The sequence below is a fragment of the Anomaloglossus baeobatrachus genome, chromosome 3 (assembly GCF_048569485.1).
Source record: "Anomaloglossus baeobatrachus isolate aAnoBae1 chromosome 3, aAnoBae1.hap1, whole genome shotgun sequence".
Classification (NCBI taxonomy): domain Eukaryota; kingdom Metazoa; phylum Chordata; class Amphibia; order Anura; family Aromobatidae; genus Anomaloglossus; species Anomaloglossus baeobatrachus.
Window position 1 is genome coordinate 21,939,413 of NC_134355.1, and position 17,084 is coordinate 21,956,496.

At 44.4% G+C, this 17,084-nt stretch overlaps 1 protein-coding gene across 1 annotated transcript in view; it reads right to left on the reverse strand.

The window, feature by feature from the left end:
• Nucleotides 1-17,084, reverse strand: part of LOC142294881 (calpain-13-like) — a 212,644-nt gene that overhangs the window by 93,931 nt on the left and 101,629 nt on the right. The window contains exons 6-8 of the mRNA XM_075337943.1: nucleotides 16,569-16,743; nucleotides 11,067-11,141; nucleotides 4,308-4,393 (exon numbers count right to left, since the gene is read on the reverse strand). Coding sequence (XP_075194058.1) covers nucleotides 4,308-4,393; nucleotides 11,067-11,141; nucleotides 16,569-16,743 — 336 coding nt within the window. The remainder of the gene's footprint in view (nucleotides 1-4,307; nucleotides 4,394-11,066; nucleotides 11,142-16,568; nucleotides 16,744-17,084) is intronic.

The following is a 17,084-nucleotide window of genomic DNA, read 5'->3' on the forward strand; positions in this document are numbered from 1 at the left end:
AAGCAGTAATCAAAGCAAAAGGTGGCTACTTTGAAGAACCTAGAATATAAGACATATTTTCAGTTGTTTCACACTTTTTTGTTAAGTATTTCATTCCACATGTGTTAATTCATAGTTTTGATGCCTTCAATGGGAATCTACAATTTTCAGAGTCATGAAAATAAAGCAAACTCTTTGAATGAGGAGGTGTGTCCAAACGTTTGGTCTGTACTACATATATATATATATATATACATATATATTTCTATACAGATATATATATATATATACAGATATATATATATATATATATATATATATATATATATATATATATATACACACACCAGGATGGTCCCAGGATAAAGCCATACATACCAGGATGGGACACTAATGCCAGGATGGGAGATATATACCAAGATGAGGTTAAATATACTAGGTTGGGGGAAGATATTTACCATGAAGGGGATCATGATGGAGACATATTTAATAGGAAGGGGCCCAGGTTTAGGGACATATTGTCATAGAGAGATTTTCATTAACTTCCCCGTCTGTCATGGTGATGTCAGGTCCTGTTCAGATTGCTGATTCTGACACTCCACCTGAAAGATCCTCTGGTGTCTCAGAGCAACACAGGCAGACTTGGTTGTCGAACTGCTATGTTCTGATTCATAGGTAGGTTAGAAAGAGTTAATCTCTGATAGTTTGCTTGTTTGCTTTCTTTGATCACCTGTTGTGAGGGAGGGAGCATATCACATCTGCTCTCTGCCTATATATACTGGTTGGGTCCTTCCTCCTATGCCAGCTATAGCTCGTCTTAGTTGGTCTGGTGTGGTGTCCCAGACTTTTTGGTGTTTGTAGTTCTTGTTGCTTTGTGCAGTTGTGGAGTTTAATCCAGTTGTCTTTTGTAACTTCCTTCCTGCTCTTGTTTTCCTCCTGGATCTCTTACTGCTTTATCCTGTGTGTGTGCGGTATGTCAAAGTTTTGGTTTTCCCTTGTCTGTTCTCATCTGTGATTAACATCACACTCCTGCCCTGTCATTCCCTGGCGGGGGGGAGATGTGGCATCAGATTAGGTTTGGTCAGGAGCAGGGCCACGAATGGAACTCCGGCATCTCCACCATTAGGAGTATCCCTAAGATTAGGGATAGCATAGGGGCCCCTATCTCTTGCTATCCAACAAGTCACATTGTGGCACATATATTCCAGGATGGAGACATATACCTGGATGGGGACAAATATACCAGGATGGGGACAAATTTACCATGAAGGGGCTCAGGATGGGGAATATATATACCAGTATGGGAGACATATATCAGGATGGGGGACATATACAAGGAAGATATTTACTAGGCAGAAGCGCAGAATAGGGGACATTGTTACAGGATGGTGGACATTACTACATAATGAAGGGGGAGGGGGCAAGGACAACACCTATGTCATTATAGCTTTTAGAGCACTAGAAGGGCCCGTACATCTGACCAACATGGAGTAGCCCAGACTCAAACTTAGCGAATGAGAACACTTTGGTTTCCATTCAGAAGCAGTAGATACAGTTGTATCCAGTGTAAAGTCATGGCCAAAAGTTTTTGAGGCCAACACAAATTTGGGGTTTTGATCGTTTAAGTTTAAGTGTTTTTATATGTTTTTAGTCAGATGGTTCTATGGTTACAAGATGTGAAAAACAAAAGTTGTGTCAAGTTTGAAAACACATCATAACCTCGCGAGCCACACATCATAACCTCGCGAGCCACACATCATAACCTCGCGAGCCACACATCATAACCTCGCGAGCCACACATCATAACCTCGCGAGTCACACATCATGAGCTCGAGAGCCACACATCATAACCTCGCGAGCCACACATCATAACCTCGCGAGCCACACATCATAAGCTCGAGAGGCACACATTATAAGCTCGAGAGGCACACATCATAACCTCGCGAGCCACACATCATAACCTCGCGAGCCACACATCATAACCTCGCGAGCCACACATCATAAGCTCGAGAGCCACACATCATAAGCTCGAGAGGCACACATCATAACCTCGCGAGCCACACATCATAACCTCGCGAGTCACACATCATAACCTCGCGAGCCACACATCATAACCTCGCGAGCCACACATCATAACCTCGCGAGCCACACATCATAAGCTCGAGAGGCACACATTATAAGCTCGAGAGGCACACATCATAACCTCGCGAGCCACACATCATAACCTCGCGAGCCACACATCATAACCTCGCGAGCCACACATCATAAGCTCGAGAGCCACACATCATAAGCTCGAGAGGCACACATCATAACCTCGCGAGCCACACATCATAACCTCGCGAGCCACACATCATAACCTCGCGAGCCACACATCATAAGCTCATGAGCCACACATCATAACCTCGCGAGCCACACATCATAAGCTCATGAGCCACACATCATAACCTCGCGAGCCACACATCATAACCTCGTGAGCCACACATCATAACCTCGTGAGCCACACATCATGAGCTCGAGAGCCACACATCATAACCTCGTGAGCCACACATCATGAGCTCGAGAGCCACACATCATAACCTCGCGAGCCACACATCATAACCTCGTGAGCCACACATCATGAGCTCGAGAGCCACACATCATAACCTCGCGAGCCACACATCATAACCTCGCGAGCCACACATCATAAGCTCATGAGCCACACATCATAACCTCGCGAGCCACACATCATAAGCTCAAGAGCCACACATCATAACCTCGCGAGCCACACATCATAAGCTCATGAGCCACACATCATAACCTCGCGAGCCACACATCATAAGCTCAAGAGCCACACATCATAACCTCGCGAGCCACACATAAGCTCGAGAGCCACACATCATAACCTCGCGAGCCACAGGAGCTTGAGAGCCACACATCATGAGCTTGTGAGCCACACATCATGAGCTCACGAGCCACACATCATGAGCTCAAGAGCCACACATCATGAGCTCAAGAGCCACGCATCATGAGCTCAAGAGTCACACATCATGAGCTCAAGAGCCACGCATCATGAGCTCAAGATCCACACATCATGATCTCAAGAGCCACACATCATGAGCTCAAGAGCCACGCATCATGAGCTCAAGAGCCACACATCATGAGCTCAAGAGCCACGCATCATGAGCTCAAGATCCACACATCATGAGCTCAAGAGCCACACATCATGAGCTCAAGAGCCACACATCATGAGCTCAAGAGCCACATATAATGAGCTTGAGAGCCACACATCATAAGCTCGCAAGTCACAGGAGCTTGAGAGCCACACATCATGAGCTTGTGAGCCACACATCATGAGCTCACGAGCCACACATCATGAGCTCAAGAGCCACACATCATGAGCTCAAGAGCCACGCATCATGAGCTCAAGAGCCACACATCATGAGCTCAAGATCCACACATCATGAGCTCAAGAGCCACACATCATGAGCTCAAGAGCCACGCATCATGAGCTCAAGAGCCACACATCATGAGCTCAAGAGCCACGCATCATGAGCTCAAGAGCCACACATCATGAGCTCAAGAGCCACACATCATGAGCTCAAGAGCCACACATCATGAGTTTTAGAGCCCCACATCATGAGCTCGGGAGCCACATATCATGAGCTCGAGAGCCACACATCATGAGCTCGAGAGCCACACATCATGAGCTCGAGAGCCACACATCATGAGCTCGAGAGCCACACATCATGAGCTCGAGAGCCACACATCATGAGCTCGAGAGCCACACATCATGAGCTCGAGAGCCACACATCATGAGCTCGGGAGCCACATATCATGAGCTCGAGAGCCACACATCATGAGCTCGAGAGCCACACATTATGAGCTCGCGAGCCACAAATTATGAGCTTGAGAGCCACACATCATGAGCTCGCGAGCCACAAATTATGAGCTTGAGAGCCACACATCATGAGCTCGAGAGCCACAAATTATGAGCTTGAGAGCCACATGTCATGAGCCTAAGAGTCACACATTATGAGTTCGCAAGCCACACATCATGATCTCAACAGTTACACATCATTAGGTTGCGAGCCATACATCATAAGCTTATGAGCCACACATGATGGGTTCAAAAGCCACAAAAAGCGTTTGAGCCACACGTCAGAGACCACGTCTGCAGACAATGCTCTGTAAGCTACACATTCTGGCCTCCAAACTGAAACATTGTCTCAATTTAGCAGAGGGATCCATGCAGCAGGACTCATAGTCATGGTTAACTCCAATAGAAGCTGACCCAGCACATTCGGCTTTAGCCGCCCTTTATCTTAGAATGAGCAGGGATTGATATTTACTTATCACTCCAGCGTCCGTTCCATTCGTTGCGTCCCCATGGATTCCAGATCCGAATAATATCTTCTAATCTGTTTTTATAAACAATCTAAGGAAAATGACACATTTTGTATCAGTCTCAGTCATAAATCCTCTTCATATGAGGCTTAGTCACCTACAGGGCCCCTGAGTGTTTTGGGGACAACTACTGTTGTGATAGCAATCTGCTATAGGCAATAATACAGGTAAGCTCGCAGAGGTCTGCTTGCACTGTATATATACACTGTTTGTGATCTCCACTAGGTGGCAGTAGCCCCATATTATTTACCCCATCACTTTATACACATACCGTTCTCCCAAACATAATGGCTTCCAGCATATTTTTACATTACAAACAAGAAAAGTGATTGTTATGTTTAATGTTTGATACCAGAAAAACAATAAATAATCATCTAATAGAGCATAAAACTCAAAACTATAAGACCAGTGATACGCCATACCTGTACCAGCAGCTATTGGATAGAAAAGGAGATGTACATTGCATATCTTATAAATAAGTACCCCTATATATCAGAAATATACAGTGTAAAGACTGAAACATCACACGACAGAACCGCAAATGGTCTGCTCTCTAACGACTGGTTATAGTCTTGTTTATAGGGGGCAGTATTATAGTAGTTATATTCTTGTTTATAGGGGGCAGTATTATAGTAGTTATATTCTTGTTTATAGGGGGCAGTATTATAGTAGTTATATTCTTGTACATAGAGGCAGTATTATAGTAGTTATATTCTTGTACATAGGGGCAGTATTATAGTAGTTATATTCTTGTACATAGGGGCAGTATTATAGTAGTTATATTCTTGTACATAGGGGGCAGTATTATAGTAGTTATATTCTTGTTTATAGGGGGCAGTATTATAGTAGTTATATTCTTGTACATAGAGGCAGTATTATAGTAGTTATATTCTTGTATATAGGGAGCAGTATTATAGTAGTTATATTCTTGTATATAGGGGGCAGTATTATAGTAGTTATATTCTTGTACATAGAGGCAGTATTATAGTAGTTATATTCTTGTATATAGGGAGCAGTATTATAGTAGTTATATTCTTGTATATAGGGGGCAGTATTATAGTAGTTATATTCTTGTACATAGGGAGCAGTATTATAGTAGTTATATTCTTGTACATAGGGAGCAGTATTATAGCAGTTATATTCTTGTACATAGGGGGCAGTATTATAGTAGTTATATTCTTGTATATAGGGGCAGTATTATAGTAGTTATATTCTTGTACATAGGGGCAGTATTATAGTAGTTATATTCTTGTACATAGGGGCAGTATTATAGTAGTTATATTCTTGTACATAGGGGCAGTATTATAGTAGTTATATTCTTGTACATAGGGGGCAGTATTATAGTAGTTATATTCTTGTATATAGGGGCAGTATTATAGTAGCTATATTCTTGTACATAGGGGCAGTATTATAGTAGTTATATTCTTGTACATAGGGGGCAGTATTATAGTAGTTATATTCTTGTATATAGGGGGCAGTATTATAGTAGCTATATTCTTGTACATAGGGGCAGTATTATAGTAGTTATATTCTTGTACATAGGGAGCAGTATTATAGCAGTTATATTCTTGTACATAGGGGGCAGTATTATAGTAGTTATATTCTTGTACATAGGGGGCAGTATTATAGTAGTTATATTCTTCTATATAGGGGCAGTATTATAGTAGCTATATTCTTGTACATAGGGGGCAGTATTATAGCAGTTATATTCTTGTACATAGGGGGCAGTATTATAGTAGTTATATTCTTGTATATAGGGGCAGTATTATAGTAGCTATATTCTTGTACATAGGGGCAGTATTATAGTAGTTATATTCTTGTACATAGGGTCAGTATTATAGTAGTTATATTCTTGTACATAGGAGCAGTATTATAGTAGTTATATTCTTGTACATAGGGGCAGTATTATAGTAGTTATATTCTTGTACATAGGGGCAGTATTATAGTAGTTATATTCTTGTACATAGGAGCAGTATTATAGTAGTTATATTCTTGTATATAGGGGCAGTATTATAGTAGTTATATTCTTGTACATAGGGGCAGTATTATAGTAGTTATATTCTTGTACATAGGGGCAGTATTATAGTAGTTATATTCTTGTACATAGGGGCAGTATTATAGTAGTTATATTCTTGTACATAGGAGCAGTATTATAGTAGTTATATTCTTGTACATAGGGGCAGTATTATAGTAGTTATATTCCTGTACATAGGAGCAGTATTATAGTAGTTATATTCTTGTACATAGGGGGCAGTATTATAGTAGTTATATTCTTGTACATAGGAGCAGTATTATAGAAGTTATATTCTTCTACATAGGGGGCAGTATTATAGTAGTTATATTCCTGTACATAGGGGGGTGTATTATAGTAGATGCATTCTTTTCTAATTCTGAAGTTACGTACAATGTAGCATAATGTGTAAACTGTCCGACAGTACTTAAATATTATCACAATGATAACCAAAGAAGATCTCTATGTAATGCCTAACTATCAATACTATGCAGTGCCAACGTCATACACTGTAAAAATGGTTTGCTGTTTAGTGCCTAAAAAGCAGTACACACAGCTATATCGCACTAATAAAAACACAATAACAACAAATTAAAAGCTTCCTAAAATTGCTTAAATATATTGACCCCCTATTGTTTTTTTTATTACTACCAAGTTGCAGGCACCGCGATGGGGGCACATTCTACCCCAACATATGTATGCCTTCACTTGAGATAATGGGAAATGCCCTCTGTCTATTCTTGGAATCAATATCAGAAGTCTGCATACCATGTTTGTATATATATATCCAATTATATAAAGCGACAATCACATCAATTCGTGAAATTTATTAGTTCTAATGATTCAAATTTTTCTATGACTGCCTCAGTAGGTGAAAAGCATTTCAGTTTCTCTGATTTACAGATACAGTGTTTAAACAAGGGCGGTATATTATTTTAGGAAATACACTATTGGGGATACTTCACTTCTAGCCCAAAGTTTTTACTTTTAAAGCACAAATAAAAGGTCTCCCAATGAGTCAGCTCTTGTAACAGGATTATCTGACTTTAAAGGGAAGCTAGGATGTATCTGCCTGCTTTCAACAATAGGCGGTCTCAAAATGGATGAAATAGCAGGGGAGGGATTGGAGGTATAACAAAGGTTTTTCAACAGATCACATGACATTATTAATAGTGATGAGCGAGTGCCAAAAAGCTCGGGTTCTTGAGGCTCGGGCCGAGCATCCCAAGATACTCGTGTACTCGGCCCGAGCACCGAGCCCAATGTTATCCTATGGGAGACCCGAGTATTTTTATGAAATGACCCCCCCGGCAGCATGTAGAAACCCTAAAAATGTCACAAAAGTCTCAGAAGAGTGCTCAAATGACATGGCAACAGCATGGGGAAGACCCCTTGAAGCATTTATCACTCAAACGTCCGATGTCCAAAACACACGTTTTGTGCTTTTTACTAGCGATGTCGGTCATTTTTTTTTTCATTCTATCTCCCTCTGTCCGTCGGTCGGTCTCTCTGTCTGTCTGTCGGTCTCTCGCTGTCTTGTCTGTCCCCCTCTCACAGTCTGTCGGTCAGTCTCCCCCCTCTCTCATACTTACCGTTCCCCGATCACTGCCGCGGCGCTGCACGGCTGTTCACTAAACTCCGGCGGCTTTTCCTCTTTTGAAAAAGCCGGCCGCTCATTAAACAATCTCGTATTCCCTGCTTTTCTGCTTTTCGGCGCCTATGATTGGTTGCAGTGAGACACGCCCCCACGCTGAGTGACAGGTGTGTCACTGCACCCAATCACAGCAGCCGGTGGGTGTGTCTATACTGTGCAGTGAAATAAATAATTAAATAATTAAAAAAAACGGCGTGCGGTCCCCCCCAATTTTAATACCAGCCAGATAAAGCCATACAGCTGAAGGCTGGTATTCTCAGGATGGGGAGCTCCACGTTATGGGGAGCCCCCCAGCCTAACAATATCAGTCAGCAGCCGCCCAGAATGGCCACATACATTAGATGCGACAGTTCTGGGACTGTACCCGGCTCTTCTCGATTTGCCCTGGTGCGTTGGCAAATCGGGGTAATAAGGAGTTAATGGCAGCCCATAGCTGCCACTAAATCCTAGATTAATCATGTCAGGCGTCTCCCCGAGAAACCTTCCATGATTAATCTGTAAATTACAGTAAATAAACACACACACCCGAAAAAATCCTTTATTAGAAATAAAAAACACAAACATATACCCTGGTTCACCACTTTAATAAGCCCCAAAAAGCCCCCCATGTCCGGCGTAATCCACGGACCTCCAGCGTCGCTTCCAGCTCTGCTACATGGAGGTGACAGGAGCTGCAGAATACACCGCTGCTCCTGTCAGCTTCACACAGCAACTGAGGTGAGTAGCGCGATCAGCTGAGCTGTCACTGAGGTTATCCGCGGCCACCGCTGGATCCAGCGATGGCCGTGAGTTACCTGACTGACAGCAGCTGATCGCGCTACTCACCTCAGTTGCTGTGTGAAGCTGACAGGAGCGGCGGTGTATTCTGCAGCTCCTGTCACCTCCATGTAGCAGAGCTGGAAGCGACGCTGGAGGTCCATGGATTACGCCGGACATGGGGGCTTTTTGGGGCTTATTAAAGTGGTGAACCAGGGTATATGTTTGTGTTTTTTATTTCTAATAAAGGATTTTTTCGGGTGTGTGTGTTTATTTACTGTAATTTACAGATTAATCATGGAAGGTTTCTCGGGGAGACGCCTGACATGATTAATCTAGGATTTAGTGGCAGCTATGGGCTGCCATTAACTCCTTATTACCCCGATTTGCCAACGCACCAGGGCAAATCGGGAAGAGCCGGGTACAGTCCCAGAACTGTCGCATATAATGTATGCGGCAATTCTGGGCGGCCGCTGACTGATATTGTTAGGCTGGGGGGCTCCCCATAACTTGGGGCTCCCCATCCTGAGAATACCAGCCTTCAGCCGTATGGCTTTATCTGGCTGGTATTAAAATTGGGGGGACCGCACGCCGTTTTTTTTAATTATTTAATTATTTATTTCACTGCACAGTATAGACACGCCCACTGGCTACTGTGATTGGGTGCAGTGAGACACCTGTCACTCAGCGTGGGGGCTTGTCTCACTGCAACCAATCACAGGCGCCTGTGGGCGGGGAAAGCAGGGAATACGAGATGGCTGTGTGCAGAGCACAGCGCGCCCGCTGGTATAAAGGCTCGGTCACGCTGGGCGGGTCGGCAAATCACTGCAATTCCACAACTAACAGGGCTGTGGCATTGCAGTGGTCTGCCAGCCAATCCCTGCATGAGGGCTGGCTCTCAAAAGAGCGCCAACATGCAGGGATGAAGACCACGAGTACAGCACGAGTATCGCGAGATTACTCGGTACCCGCCGAGTAGCCCGAGTACAGCGATACTCGTGCGAGTACCGAGTAGTGACAAGCATGCTCGCTCATCACTAATTATTAACTAAATCCCACATGATCCAGACCTGAGGCTTCATAAGGTTTTCTTTTTACATTTTGGGTAAATTGGGAAATAATTGGGTACATTAGACATTAAATGACAATATCTCGCAATAGTTGGGGATACCCCAAGTATGACTTCTAGTGGGAAAAAATTATTTTTTATCCTTAAATCTTGGATTTACAATTTGAAGACATCGGACCCTTTGGGATTAACCCCTTAACAATTTATGATGTACATTTTTGTCACAGGTCGTTATGTGGAGTATGGAGCCAGCTCAATAGATGATCCTGCTTCATACCCGGCAGATACATAGCCAATATCTGCTGTAACAGCAGGAGCTAGATGTTAACTATTTTGGTGCCACTGTTAATATATTATAGCATTGTAGTATATAGTGCAAGCGGACAAAAAAGCGGCTTCAAGATCCCTATGATAAGTAAGAAAATAAGTGGAAAAAAAAGGTTCTGAAAAATATTACAAAAAGCCCTCATAAAAGTGGTAATCACCCTCTTTTTCCAAATCAGAAGAATTGAAAAAAAACCAACCCTCAAAATGATAACTTGTAAAAAATAACATATTTTTTCATGTCGTTGCGCCCATAAAGTAAGAAAAAGACTGATGGCACATGCTGCCTTTATAATGTGAACAGGTGCAAACTGAATATGAATCATAGTAATAAATAGGAGACAGTTGCACTCTGGAGTGCTAAGATATGTGGAACAATGAATATGGTAATAAATACATGCATTACTGCCATGAAAAATGTTGAAAAATTGAGATACTTAGCATACAAAAGTGGCCAGTTTTATGTGAGCCCAACAGCCAGTGGCAAGGTGACATCTTTTTGTTGGGTCCTTGCCTACTCCAATGCCTCTCTTTGGGTTAATATACCTGTTCACATAAATTATAAGTTTTTTAACCCAAAGAGCGGCATTAGAGTAGGCAGGGACCCAAAAAAAAAAGGTCGCCTTGCCGTTGGCTGTTGGGCTCACATAAAACTGTCCATTTTTGTGTGCTAAGTATCTCAATTTTTACATGTTTTTCGTAGCAGTAATGCATGTGTATATCCCCATATTTATTGTTCCTATGTTGATGGAAAAATAATAACAATTTTATGACTCTTGCAAGCAAAGGAAGAAAAAATAAAATTGGAGCCATCCCATTCACCCAGTATCAGATGCCCCTGATTTCACTAGACATTAATGTAATGGCATTGGTCAGTGGCTGTTTTTTACCTGTTTGCTGTCGGTCACGGTGTAGGCATGGCCCTTGATGAGGCCATTCGGCAGCTCACTATTCCCAGTTAGTAACTGAAATAGAATAATGCACAGTACGGTATATGTTGGTATATGTGATCGACTTACATCTCATATGACTATTTATACCGTTACTAATCAGGAATTGCAACATGATGCTCTCAATGTTCCAATCTCATCCATTGCCTTCTCTATCAATTGTTTTCCCATAATAAGGGGCAATTAGCAATTGCCTGATGGGGTTTTGTCTGGAACAAAGAGACTGCAAACAGTGTGGAGTCTAGAAAAAGAGTTTTGGCGCAGGGTTAAATATCCAAAATTTACCTTAGGCTGCTTTCACACATCAGTTTTTTGCCATCAGGCGCAATCCGGCAGAGACATGAAAAAACGCATCCGGCATCTGTTGCCGCCGGATGCGTTTTTTCCCCCATAGACTTCAATTAACGCCGGATTGCGCCGGATGGCCTTGCGTTCCATCCGGCTTTCACCAGATCTGGCAAAATTTGCTTGTCTGGTGGCCGGATGGAACGTTGAGGTGAACGTTTTTTGTCTCCGGCGAAAAAACGGATCGCGCCGTATGGCGTTTTTTTAAGATGGAAGCCTATGGAGGCCGGATCCGGCGTCATCCGCTATATGCCGGAATCCGGCGCCGGTTTCCGTTTTTTTAAACTGAGCATGCTCAGTATCAAAACAGATCCGTCAAAAAACGGAAGAAACGGATGGAAAAAACTGATGCGACTGATCTGACGTCTCCTGACGAAGTCTTCTGGTGAAACGCGCGTCGAGGCCCTGCCCCCACGCCTGGACTGCCCGACTTTCCCAGCTCTGACATGACGCAAGGTAATATACCTTCGTTTTTCATGCCCTTTGCCATTGAGGGACCCTTTATGAGATTCTACAGATCTCTCTACTATTAACTTCTCTCATTGTTCCCCCTTGGTGACTTATGGGCTGTTACACCTTTGAGAATTTTTTCCATTCATATTGGTGTTGGTGCCATCTTGTGGCTAGTCTAGGTTTTGCTGTGGGTTGTTTCTGTGCAGGCTTTTTCCATCCTTGCCTGCAACCACTGTGCACCCTGTATCACCTTGTATTCAATAAAAGCATTTTGTATTCTACTTTGCGATCTTTGTGGTCCTTTTTTTCTGTACCCCCTTTTTCTATATATTGCTATCTTTTATTGGGGTTACACATTTTTTAGGTTTTTGATCTGTTTTTTCACCGGATCGTGCCTGATGGCAAAAAACTGATGTGTGAAAGCAGCCTTACACAGAGCCTTACACAGAACCTTACACAGCCTTACACAGAGCCTTACACAGAGCCTTACAGAGCCTTACACAGAGCCTTACACAGAGCCTTACAGAGCCTTACACAGAGCCTTACACAGAGCCTTACAGAGCCTTACACAGAGCCTTACACAGAGCCTTACAGAGCCTTACACAGAGCCTTACAGAGCCTTACACAGAGCCTTACAGAGCCTTACACAGAGCCTTACAGAGCCTTACACAGAGCCTTACACAGCCTTACACACAGCCTTACAGAGCCTTACACAGAGCCTTACAGAGCCTTACACAGAGCCTTACACAGCCTTACACAGAGCCTTACACAGCCTTACACAGAGCCTTACACAGCCTTACACAGAGCCTTACACAGAGCCTTACAGAGCCTTACACAGAGCCTTACACAGAGCCTTACACAGAGCCTTACACAGCCTTACACAGAGCCTTACACAGCCTTACACAGAGCCTTACACAGAGCCTTACACAGAGCCTTACAGAGCCTTACACAGAGCCTTACACAGAGCCTTACACAGAGCCTTACACACAGCCTTACAGAGCCTTACACAGCCTTACACAGAGCCTTACACAGCCTTACACAGAGCCTTACAGAGCCTTACACAGAGCCTTACACAGAGCCTTACACAGAGCCTTACACACAGCCTTACAGAGCCTTACACAGAGCCTTACAGAGCCTTACACAGAGCCTTACACAGCCTTACACAGAGCCTTACACAGCCTTACACAGAGCCTTACACAGCCTTACACAGAGCCTTACACAGCCTTACACAGAGCCTTACACAGAGCCTTACAGAGCCTTACACAGAGCCTTACACAGAGCCTTACACAGAGCCTTACACAGCCTTACACAGAGCCTTACACAGCCTTACACAGAGCCTTACAGAGAGCCTTACACAGAGCCTTACAGAGCCTTACACAGAGCCTTACACAGAGCCTTACACAGAGCCTTACACACAGCCTTACAGAGCCTTACACAGAGCCTTACACAGAGCCTTACACAGAGCCTTACAGAGCCTTACACAGAGCCTTACACAGCCTTACACAGCCTTACACAGAGCCTTACACAGCTTTACACAGAGCCTTACACAGCCTTACACAGAGCCTTACACAGAGCCTTACACAGAGCCTTACACAGAGCCTTACACAGAGCCTTACACAGCCTTACACAGAGCCTTACACAGAGCCTTACACAGAGCCTTACACAGCCTTACACAGAGCCTTACAGAGCCTTACACAGAGCCTTACAGAGCCTTACACAGAGCCTTACACAGCCTTACACAGAGCCTTACACAGAGCCTTACACAGCCTTACACAGCCTTACACAGAGCCTTACAGAGCCTTACACAGAGCCTTACACAGAGCCTTACACAGAGCCTTACACAGAGCCTTACACAGAGCCTTACACAGCCTTACACAGAGCCTTACACAGAGCCTTACACAGAGCCTTACACAGCCTTACACAGCCTTACACAGAGCCTTACACAGAGCCTTACACAGAGCCTTACACAGCCTTACACAGCCTTACACAGCCTTACACAGAGCCTTACACAGAGCCTTACACAGCCTTACACAGCCTTACACAGAGCCTTACAGAGCCTTACACAGAGCCTTACACAGAGCCTTACACAGAGCCTTACACAGAGCCTTACACAGAGCCTTACAGAGCCTTACACAGCCTTACACAGCCTTACACAGAGCCTTACACAGCCTTACACAGAGCCTTACACAGCCTTACACAGAGCCTTACAGAGCCTTACACAGCCTTACACAGAGCCTTACACAGAGCCTTACACAGAGCCTTACACAGAGCCTTACAGAGCCTTACACAGAACCTTACACAGCCTTACACAGAGCCTTACACAGCCTTACACAGAGCCTTACAGAGCCTTACACAGCCTTACAGAGCCTTACACAGAGCCTTACACAGAGCCCTACACAGAGCCTTACACAGAGCCTTACACAGCCTTACACAGAGCCTTACAGAGCCCTACACAGAGCCTTACACAGAGCCTTACACAGCCTTACACAGAGCCTTACACAGAGCCTTACACAGAGCCTTACAGAGCCTTACACAGAGCCTTACACAGCCTTACACAGAGCCTTACACAGCCTTACACAGAGCCTTACACAGAGCCTTACACAGAGCCTTACACAGAGCCTTACAGAGCCTTACACAGAACCTTACACAGCCTTACACAGAACCTTACACAGCCTTACACAGAGCCTTACACAGAGCCTTACAGAGCCTTACACAGCCTTACACAGAGCCTTACACAGAGCCCTACACAGAGCCTTACACAGAGCCTTACAGAGCCTTACACAGAGCCTTACACAGAGCCTTACACAGCCTTACACAGAGCCTTACAGAGCCTTACACAGAGCCTTACAGAGCCTTACACAGCCTTACACAGAGCCTTACACAGAGCCCTACACAGAGCCTTACACAGAGCCTTACACAGCCTTACACAGAGCCTTACACAGAGCCTTACACACAGCCTTACACAGAGCCTTACACAGAGCCTTACACAGAGCCTTACAGAGCCTTACACAGCCTTACACAGCCTTACACAGAGCCTTACACAGCCTTACACAGAGCCTTACACAGCCTTACACAGAGCCTTACAGAGCCTTACACAGCCTTACACAGAGCCTTACACAGAGCCTTACACAGAGCCTTACACAGAGCCTTACAGAGCCTTACACAGAACCTTACACAGCCTTACACAGAGCCTTACACAGCCTTACACAGAGCCTTACAGAGCCTTACACAGCCTTACAGAGCCTTACACAGAGCCTTACACAGAGCCCTACACAGAGCCTTACACAGAGCCTTACACAGCCTTACACAGAGCCTTACAGAGCCCTACACAGAGCCTTACACAGAGCCTTACACAGCCTTACACAGAGCCTTACACAGAGCCTTACACAGAGCCTTACAGAGCCTTACACAGAGCCTTACACAGCCTTACACAGAGCCTTACACAGCCTTACACAGAGCCTTACACAGAGCCTTACACAGAGCCTTACACAGAGCCTTACAGAGCCTTACACAGAACCTTACACAGCCTTACACAGAACCTTACACAGCCTTACACAGAGCCTTACACAGAGCCTTACAGAGCCTTACACAGCCTTACACAGAGCCTTACACAGAGCCCTACACAGAGCCTTACACAGAGCCTTACAGAGCCTTACACAGAGCCTTACACAGAGCCTTACACAGCCTTACACAGAGCCTTACAGAGCCTTACACAGAGCCTTACAGAGCCTTACACAGCCTTACACAGAGCCTTACACAGAGCCCTACACAGAGCCTTACACAGAGCCTTACACAGCCTTACACAGCCTTACACAGAGCCTTACAGAGCCTTACACAGAGCCTTACACAGCCTTACACAGAGCCTTACAGAGCCTTACACAGCCTTACAGAGCCTTACACAGAGCCTTACACAGAGCCCTACACAGAGCCTTACACAGAGCCTTACAGAGCCTTACACAGAGCCTTACACAGCCTTACACAGAGCCTTACACAGCCTTACACAGAGCCTTACACAGAGCCTTACACAGAGCCTTACACAGAGCCTTACAGAGCCTTACACAGAACCTTACACAGCCTTACACAGAACCTTACACAGCCTTACACAGAGCCTTACACAGAGCCTTACAGAGCCTTACACAGCCTTACACAGAGCCTTACACAGAGCCCTACACAGAGCCTTACACAGAGCCTTACAGAGCCTTACACAGAGCCTTACACAGAGCCTTACACAGCCTTACACAGAGCCTTACAGAGCCTTACACAGAGCCTTACAGAGCCTTACACAGCCTTACACAGAGCCTTACACAGAGCCCTACACAGAGCCTTACACAGAGCCTTACACAGCCTTACACAGCCTTACACAGAGCCTTACAGAGCCTTACACAGCCTTACACAGAGCCTTACACAGAGCCTTACACAGCCTTACACAGAGAGAAAGGATTCAAGCTTCGTGAACTTTTCCCCAATTTTTCACATTTTCTATTCATTATGCAACTCATTTAATGTATAAAAATATGATTTTTCATGGAAAAGACAAAATTGTCCGGGTGACCCCAAACTTTTGAACGTTAGTGTATAAATTGCTCCTTTTAGTACATTACATAGATACTTCATGTGCACTTCTATCTGTGCCTTTCTACTTACACCTCCTGGCGTTGTGCACCCCATGAGTGATCCGGACCGGGCGGCGCCCAATATAACGTTTTGCAGTTCCAATGGGGATTTGGTTATGTTAAAATACATCGGCACTCCTCCGGTAAAATCCACCATTGCGTCTGAGATCACTCCCCAGTGCAAGTTTTGGTAGGAGCCTCGAAGTCTAAAAGAATAAAAAGGAGTAATTCAGAGTCTGTGGTGTGAGCGTGATTGTATCCGTGCAAATCAAGGTACATTGCAGGAAAGCAGCCGGATATCCCTGATTTGCCCCATAGAACAATAAGTATCAGCAGTCGTGTATGCAATGATTGTACGGAGCAGCATATTCTGTTTTCTATCATTATCCTTATGACAAAACTTACTGCTGTGTGTTCTGGGGGTTCAGTGTTATCAGAGGGACGATGTGTGAGTTACATTCCTGTCCGGATATATTTACAAAACTACCATTAATAAAACATTAAATCACATTAGGGGAAAGTATCACAGCTACACTAAGCAATGTAC